Source organism: Juglans microcarpa x Juglans regia, chromosome 1D, assembly GCF_004785595.1.
Source record: "Juglans microcarpa x Juglans regia isolate MS1-56 chromosome 1D, Jm3101_v1.0, whole genome shotgun sequence".
NCBI classification, from domain to species: domain Eukaryota; kingdom Viridiplantae; phylum Streptophyta; class Magnoliopsida; order Fagales; family Juglandaceae; genus Juglans; species Juglans microcarpa x Juglans regia.
The window spans coordinates 12561818-12571942 of NC_054594.1; the positions used below are offsets into that span (position 1 = coordinate 12561818).

General features: G+C 32.9%; 1 protein-coding gene across 1 annotated transcript; it reads left to right on the top strand.

Moving 5' to 3' along the window:
* Positions 1-672: 672 nt before the first annotated feature.
* LOC121264925 (uncharacterized mitochondrial protein AtMg00810-like) lies at positions 673-1620 on the top strand. The gene has a single exon (XM_041168339.1). It carries the CDS (start codon positions 673-675, stop codon positions 1618-1620), a length of 948 nt encoding a protein of 315 aa, XP_041024273.1.
* Positions 1621-10125: the final 8505 nt, after the last annotated feature.

Here is a 10125-nt window from a genome sequence, read left to right on the forward strand (position 1 = left end):
CCTGTCCCAACAGATGACTCGCCTCCACCCAATCACATGTCACAATCTATCTCACAATTTGAAACACCCTAGCCCCTTATATCTTTCCCTTCTACCTCCCTTGATTCACCTCCTCCTTCACCCTAACAACATGAGCTGCCTACCAACCCAACCCTTCGAAGATCCACCAGAGAAAAACATCAGCCTGCCTATCTCCACCAATAGCATTGTCAAACAGTAGCCTCCCATCCGTTCATCAATACTTCCTCCACATTCTCTTCAACTCTTTACCCACTCCACCATCACTTGACCTACAAACACCTATCTCCATCCCACCAATCCTTTTCTGCTTCCCTCTCATTATTTTTTGAACCATCCTCCTATAATGAAGCTGTCAAATTCAAGCATTGGCAGGATGCCATGAACATCGAACTTAGTGCCTTAGAAGAGAACAACACTTGGACTATTACTTCTCTTCCCCCCAACAAAACTGCAATTGGTTGCAAATATATCTTCAAAGTCAAGCTCCAATCTGATGGCTCCCTTGAAAGACATAAAGCAAGGCTTGTAGCAAAGGGATACACTCAAAGAAAAGGTTTTGACTTCCAAGAGACTTTCAGTCCAGTGGCCAAGCTCACCACAATTTGAGTCTTTCTTGCCTTGGCATCCATTCAAAACTGGTTTTAATCTCAAATGGATGTTCATAATGCTATTTTACCTGGGAATTTTGATGAGGAAATTTATATGGATTTACCACTTGGTTACCACATTCACATAGAGCAGCATGAGGGGGAGAAACTGGGGAATCAAAAAGGTGCCTTCACAACAATCTTAGTCTATGTGAATGATATCATAATAGGAGGTAATTCTCAAAGAGAAATTGATCTACTCAAAGCTCACCTCCATAGAAAATTTAAAATCAAGGAACTTGGACCCCTCAAATACTTTCTAGGACTAGAGGTTGCAAGATCATCAACTGGAATAAATGTTTGTCAAAGGAAGTATACCCTCGAAATCTTGAGAGACTCAGGGTTACTAGGCACCAAACCTGCCTCCATACCTATTGAGTTAAATCACAAATTGAGTCATACCACAAATGAGTTCCTACAAGACCCTACAACCTATAGTAGACTCATTGGAAGGCTCATCTACCTGACCATTACCAGGCCAGGCATTACATATGCAGTAAATGTCTTGAGCCAGTTTATGGACAGACCATCACAAGCTCACTTACACTCAGCTTATAGAATCCTCAGGTATCTAAAAGGTTCTATAGGCCAGGCCATCTTTTTTTCATCAAAGTCATCCCTACATTTGAAGGCCTACAGTGATTCTAATTGGGCTGCTTGTCCCAAAACTAGGAGATCAGTCACAAGTTTTTGTATATTTATTGGGGACTCATTGGTAAGTTGGAAATCAAAGAAGCAAGTGACTATTTCTAGGTGCTCAGCAGAAGTAGAATATGGAGCATTAGCCTCTACAAGCTGTGAAATTGTTTTGCTCCTTGGTCTGCTAAAGGAACTCAGCATTGACCATGCACAACCTGCTATCTTGCTTTGTGATAACCAAGCAGTCATCCATATCACGAAGAACCCTATCTTCCATGAGAGAACTAAGGTACTAAGCAGAAGCAGAATATAGAGCATTAGCCTCTACAAGCTATGAAATTGTTTGGCTCCTTGGTCTGCTAAAGGAACTCAGGATTGACCGTGCACAACCTGCTCTCTTGCTTTGTGATAACCAAGCAGCCATTCATATCACGAAGAACCCTATCTTCTATGAGAGAACTAAACATATAGAATTGGATTGTCATTTTGTTAGAGAAAAGGTTTTGGCTGGAATTATCACAGCTGTCCATATTGCGTCAAAATTTCAACTAGCAAATATCTTCACTAAGGCCTTAACAGTTTTTGTTTTTCAGTTCTTATTGTCCAAGATGGGAATACTCAATAACTATGCCAATCTTGAGAAGGGAGTCTCACGAAACAAAGGATGAATACAAGGAAAAGAAGCACGAAGACGCTGCACAGTACAACACAACATGCAGAAAACACCATGCAACAAGCAAGTTGATGAAAAGCACAATGCAGCAGCTGAAAAGTATAAAGCACTGGCACAAAAAAGCAAAGCAACAAAAGAAAAGCATGGGAAGAAAGATCAACCTTAAAGGTTGCATTGACTACACACAAAAGCAAATAAAGTGATGAAAAAAAAATGTCAAAGAAACAGACTGCAATAGATTTCTTGTATAGCAGTAGAAAACAAAAAGTTAACTTTAGGACTCTACCTTTTGATCCTTTCAGTTTTCTTCTATAATGTATATATATGTAGCAGAACCTTGTATCAACTTAACTCAAGAATATGAGAATTAGTTTTTCTCGATATTGAAATTTTATTTCAAGTTCTTGTTTCACTTCTAATAGAGCTTGGCTATTAACAATATAAATGGATCAGAATTTCTTGATATTTTTCCTCACGGTTGGAAGGCTCCTAATCACTTCACCACCAGCTTCTTGATTCTGATCAGTTCTCTAATGATGGGTTTCATTTTGTAACAAAGAGAAGATGCCCATAACGGGCACCCTTTACTATTCCTATGCCGAGGCATTTATGCCTAGTATATAAACTGGCTTAATAGCTAATGCTTTGATGGCTACCCTTTAAAGCCAGTCGTAGGTTAAATTTAGAGGGGTATATAACATATATAGCACCTCCCCCCTTAGTACAATAGTCGAGTTTGGGACAAATAGAAATCTCTCTTTCAAGTGTGTTGGTTTTCTCTAGTCCCGGTATTTAGATTTTGAAATATATGAGTGTTGTCATATTTTTTACCACGTAAAACACTCCATCACTGAAGCAGATTTTTCAGACAAATATCACTCGTAGAGAAGTCTGCAAAACAACCGCACTCAATCCAATATTTTCCACTCGAGATAAGATTGATTCCACTATGTACTCTGATCTAAATTTTCGAACACATTCTTTCTGATTTGCCGTCCACAATAATCTTTCACCTTTTGTGATTCTCAATCCACCACTTCATATTCGTATCTTAGAATTCTAACTTGGAAAGTTGATAAAATTACGTCTTTTTCCACATCTAGAATATCAACTTCAATAGATTTCCATGATTGCCTAATCTGAGTACATACTTTAAAATCTTCAGAATCTGTCAATGGAGCACTAAATATTTTGATGTAAAAGTCTTGACAAAGGCCTCTCTATGAAACAACTTTTCCCTCCAAACCAATGTTCCTTGCATGGAAAAGGAGAGCAGCTTATAAATGTCAACAACTGAGAATTTGATGATCTTTGAAAGATCCAAGAGTGATGACATTTCTCACATCTAATCTTAATGGACAACGGTCAAAAGAAAATGATCATAAACATGCATCATATATATATATATATATATATATATATATATATAAACCATAACAACTTAATTTAATGGCACTTCAACTTAAAGGGAGTGTACGGGACTTATACGCTCTAAGATTGCAGTAATAATAATAATAATAATAATAAACTGGGGAAAATAACAGCATTAACTGTGAAGGCGTGTGTGAAGAGAAAGATGTAATGATTTTTGACAACATTCGAGTCATCCTGTGTGCTGATAAAACGTCAAACATTTATACGAATAATTCCTCTTCAAATCCAACATCAAACGTAAGGAATATTTCACGTGAACAACCGTTGTAGAAAGGAAAATTAACGGATTTTTTTTTCTTTTTTTGAAAATTTAACCCTAGATTTTATTTATAATTCTATATATAGAAAATGGCCCCCTAAAGAGTACTTTATAATCCTCATACGCTCATCAAAATTTTCTAAAATTTCAATATATATAGAAATGCCTATTTCTAAATTTTTTCTTATAGCCCCAAAAGTTTGTATAATTTCTATATATTATTTATTTTCAAGGATATGACCCACCAAAATTAAATTAAAATTAAGTTTCAAAGAAATATTAAACTTATTAATTTGGATCTCAAAACATTTTATTGTACAATAATAGACTTCTTAATATGGAATCAAAAGTAAAAATATATATATATGAAAAATTACTTAAGGTTAATGATTTACATGACCTAGACTTCATTGAGAAAGCTAAAAAATGTTTATTTAAGGTCTAAATTGTAGCATTATATGCTTAATGTGACATGAAAATATCTAAATTTTACATAAAACTTGATAAAATAACTTACATACTAGAATAAAAGATGATCTTCTAAAAGATCACTTGTTAGTTTCTATGAAGAAAATAATTACAAATATTTCATTACAAAAATAATATTGGATGAACTATGAAATATTGTCATCGGAAATCTGAAATATATATTAAGTTGAGTTTTTATAATTTTATTTCTATGTGTATGTAGCAAATTAACAAGATCTAATTTTATATGTAGTTATGCTTTTATGATTTTTTTGTAATCTCTTTTTATTTTACATAAATGTGTCACAAGTTAGAAAAGTTGACCCCTGAAAAAACTGTTGGTTCCGCCACTAAATTCTACACTCTTATACCACTATGATTATGATGTGGCATAATCCATCAACTAATTTTGAGTTTTTAAAAAAATATATATATAAAGAAAGACTTAATAATAAATTTAGTTATTTGCATTATATCTTAACAAACTTAGTCCATGAATATAATAACTTCTTTTCTCTTTTAAATCCTATTAGCAAGTTGAAGTTGACATCGCATTCTCTACCCTTTTAAAATGAAAAGAGTGCCTTATATAACATTGAATGTTAAAATTTTGAATTTGGATATTTTTTGTCTGGCATGTTAGATGTGAAAAGTGCGTATTTTCGTACCATTGTGCAAATAAAATTTTCCTTTTATATAGGCACGTTTAGATACAAAAAATATTTTATCTCATTTCATCTCATCATTACAATTTTCTCAAATTCTTAAACAAAATATAATAAACAATTTAACTTTCTCAAATTTTAAAATAATAATAATATTAAAAAATAATATTCTGACAATATCTTATTCAACTTTTAACTTTCATCTCAATTCACTATTCAAATCACACCATATATCGCTTTTCACAATACATTACACAATCATCTTTTGAAATGAATGGTATTTTAGTAAAATATTTTATAAAGGTAACATCAATTTATAAAAATACTCTTACTTTAAAATTTATATTATGAAATATGTTGTAAAATTTATTGTGTGGATATATTATTGCTCTTTCTTTATTTCTTATTTTTGGACGTGGGCTTTTTTCTTGGATCTCGTGAGCAGCGACTTCTAGGTCACTTGGATCTTGTCTACGACAGGCCTTTGTCCTCGATGCGATAGCTGTTCATGAGGTTTGGATCCATTACGAAACCTTTCATTCCTGTTTACATTTTTTTTTTTTTTTTTTTTAATCAAAAAACCAATGTTTAGATTGTATTTAGATATTAAACTGAGTTGAATTGAGATGATAAAATATTATTAAAATATTATTATTATTTTAAAATTTAAAAAAATTAAATTATTTATTATATTTTATATTAAAATTTAAAAAATTTATAATGATGAGTTGAAATGAATTTATGTATCAAACGAAACCTTAAAATGAGAATTTCATTATTTTTATTAATCAAGAATTTAAATAAAAGATTCAGAATATTCTTCAAGCAACAAAAGTCAGACCAGGACAGAGAATAAAAAATAAATAGAACTTGAGCTAGACAATTACTCGATTGAATTATATTTTGGCTCAGTTATTTGAAATTTAACAAAACAAAACAAACAATTAATCTACAGAGAGTGGTCCATGGCCATACGATCAGAGTCGACTTCAACACAGTCTTGTACATCTCCTCACTTCAGTTCCAGAACCTTCCTCATCTCTATGTCTCTCCACACCATCGAACTATGACAGGGACTAGGCCTAGTATCCTACCCTAGTGAGAATCCTCTGAAGTCCACCAAGCCTTTTATTCTACCCGAAGAACCGGGATATCTATTTTTTTAATATCATTCTGACCCTAGTCAAGGTCAGAATTAGTTAGTTCCAAACTGATCATTTTGAATCAAAGTGTAGAACTAGAATAGGTCGGGTCAGGCTAGAAGAATACAAAGTCTGAAAAAAAAAAATTAATATTTCTTTTCAAACCAAAAATATGGTATAATTTCTTAAATCATAAATTGAAAACAAGTGCTAGAGATGGCTTTGGGTCGGAATACGGTCCTTTTGAGATGATCACATATCAGACGTTGGGTTCATAGCTTTGTGCTTCACATAAATAAATGAGCTGCAAACATCAACTCAGCATAATAAAAGGGACTTCAAACATGGGTGGGGAAGTAGGGGTATCTATGACCTATGTTGTGTCCGCATAGGTGGGGAAGTTATAAGTAATTAATTAACTCCCCACCACTAAGAGTTAATTAACTCTCTACCACTAGCACTTAATTTTAGGAAAGTTAATTAACCACCTATTAGAAAATTCTATAAATGAGATTTTTATGTACATTAATTTTAACAGTGTAGAAAAAGTGAACATACAAAACAAAAAAGCTCTCATTTCTCACTGGAATTTTTTAGAGGAACCATCTAGAGCTCTTAACTTTGAAGTTTATAATCATTTAGGAGACTCTAGTAGCCTCCTAAGTGACATAGAGGTGTAATCACAACAATTTGACATGAGCTATAAGAAGAGTAAACATTCGGACTTTTGGGATTCCGCTTCGCTTGAGGGGATTTGGATTAACCTTTTTTAACATTAGTATCAAACCATATGTAGCTTGTTTTCACTCCTATGAATATGATTATATGTTGTTTGATACTTTGGAATGGGTTTAAAAGCATGTAATTGATTATATGTCATGAATGTTTCTATTTCAGATTTTTCATTAGAGGTTATGATATGACATGTTTAAGATCAAATTCTCTATATGAAAATATTTCTTATAATGTAAGAAATATGCCCCTTACATTTGGTGAAGTTTTGTTGCATATAGAGAGAGAATTCCAAAACCTTAATTTTAAAGTTAATGTTAGGACCGTGAATTTAAGACAACTTTTAACTAACAAGTATTATTTTCTAGTAATAAATCTTATATAGTTAGAAAGTTGATTTCATAAATTTTGATTTGACATATCATACGCTTGATTTGAATTTCATATGAGTAAGTTATGGCCGATTGAAACTGAGTAATCGAAATCCAGAAAAACCAGAAATTTGCTTTGAGGAAGAAGACGATGAATAATAAATTTTTTACTAGTTCCACTCTTGACCATAGAGAGTGTGATCCGCCATTGCACTTTGGGTGTGTTTGCTTACGTTATTGATGTACATACAATGTGATGACGTAATTGTGTTTTGACATAAAAAACGGCGAAGGTAACATACACTCTCCACCGTGGCAAGTGAAGAAGAGGCAATATAGCCTCTTGAGCCAATACAAAACCCACATGCGTAGGAGGCACGTGGGGGCGCATGTTGTGGCTTCCGATGTTTTTTTGTTATGGGTGGCACGTGTAAGCTTGGGTAGGTATACAAAGTTCATCCATATTTTTTTTATCGAGGCCAAAAGTTAAGAATATTTTTTAAAAATTGATTTTGATAATAAAAAAATGATAATAATAAAAGTTATTTTTGGGACACTTGTCATACTTCCTCAAGCCCGATGTTTCTATGTTAAATTATTATTTGAAGATGCTTGTATTAAATTGTTATTGTTAAATACAGGTTCATATTGAATATGTGTCCCTATATTTGATGACCTATTAAACCATTCTCATTAGTTGAGAATGTGGGTTCTCTATCCAATAAACCATCATGCATACCACTATGATTGAGTGTTTGAGTTCATCAGTATTTTTTTAAAATTAAAATGGATAAAATTGACATTGATAATTTCTTATGCTCATGTGCAATGTATATATTTATTTTTATGTGAATGAATAAGTTGTAGCTTATAAATATATCGGTGACGTGACACACTATTTATTTATTATTTTCTTAGAAGATTTGTAGTAAGACTTTATTTGGAAATGTAATATTGAGAATGTAATTTTATTATTGAAGCCATGTAAAAGGATGTGTTTTATGCCTATCGATATACTTTATGGTCAAAATAATATGATGTACCAAATTACCAATGAGGTGTAAGGTGGAGCCTATGCACAATGTGTTTAGCCAATAAATATGAAATTTTTATATTTAATGAATGTATTATATGTGCAAAAGTTTTTAGTTTTTTTTAAGACTCGACTATAATATTTATTCAAAATTAATTAGATGTGGTATTTTGACTTATATAGTGGGAGATGATTACTAGCTTTTAACGAAATTTTTTATCTCACTATGTAGGAAGAAATTTCATTATCTAGTTAGATTTTGGAATAAACTTAAATGTATACTAATGTCAATCTTGCGCAATGAGTGTAGTGGTAATGAGTAGTTGCTGACCTTACAAAAGGAGATAAATTGGATTGGACCAACTTGCCTTGTGGCATACGAAAATCTAATATCTGCTTAATCAACAAGAGGTTCTAGAAAACATGTCACATTTTGATACAACCTGAGCAAAAGAATACTTCCCAACATCGTCGTGATATGGAAGCATATCAAGCTCGGGCAAAAAAAGACCGGTGTTTGCTCTTTACCATACTTGCAGCATGCATAATGATCTTATTAGAGAGTTTAAGAATTGCCCAAGACATGTGGAACCAGTTGCTAATTGCCTATGGGGAGACATCAACTACTAGGCTCCATGCTCTCACGTTGAGCTTTAAGCAGTGTGTTATGGACCCTAAACATACCATAGATGAGCATTTGAGGTCGATGTATGTCTTAATTCATGATCTAAAGGTTGCTAGCAATAATCTTACTGATGAACAGAAAATTACTGTTGTGATACGATTTTTGCCCAAGTCAACATAGAGGAAAATGAAACTTGTTTTGGTATATAGTGAGAATATTAAGACTTTAACCAATATATCTCACCAATTGGAGCAAGAGGTGGAGCACATAGAAGCACACTGAAGTACTCTTCTTGTTGCCTAAGCTGGAAAGTACAAGGCATTCAGGCCTATACGCAAACAATATGGGAGATCTATTGGAGCGGCAAATAGTCTTGGGCCGAGTGATAGAAAGGTATCAAAGCTCTATAGAGGCAAGCGTGCTGCCAATGACAAGTCCAAATTGAAGTGATATAACTGTGAAAAAGTTGGACACTTTTCTCGTGAGTGCATTGAGGCAAAAAATGTATCCATTAAACACAACTATCTAATTACTTATGTTTGTTCAAATATTTTTGTTGCTCACTCAATCTCTGAATGGATTGTGGACATAGGAGCAACCCAACATGTAGCTCGAGTTCTTGTTGGGTTCATTGATTATAGAAGAATACCCGCTAACAGATAGTACGTTATATTGGATAATGGAACTAGGGAGGAAGTGCTTGGAGTTGGTATCTACCAACTCAAGATGTGTTTGTGGCGCTCATTACTTCTTCATGATGTGCAATATGTACCTAGTGTTCAATGTAATCTATTTTCAGTTATTTCTATGTTGGAATTTGGTTTTACTTTTCACTTTGATGGCCCTCAACTGGACTTTTATTTGGGTATGGTTTTGTATAGACATGGTTTTCATTCGAATGGTTTCTTAATGTTGGATTTAGATCATTTTTCATTTTCATTTATGGCTAAAAATGATGGTGATGTTGTTTCTAATTCATTAAAATGACATGTTAGACTATGCTACATAGGAAAAGATAGAATGGCTAGACTAGCTAGAGAAGGCCTATAGGAGTCTCTTGCTAATGTAAGGCTACCAATATGTGAGCCTTGTCTAGCTAGTAAGGGTTGTATGTAGCCTTTTGGAAAGGCACCTAGGGCATCTTAGAGTATTGGCATTGGATTGATCATCTCAATCTTCAAAATTTGAAGAATATGTAACTTTTTCTCTTTTAGCTAATTACTCAAAACTTGAAGTTTACATTGGATTAGCCATCACATTCTCTATAATAATAAAATATTATTATTTTTTATTATTTGTATTTCTTTTATTAGTTTTTATTTTTTAAATATTTTTATTTTTATTTTCATAATCTCCAATAACTCTTCCATAAGCGATATTGCTTAAAATAAATAGATCTACTACAGCGGTATTCTC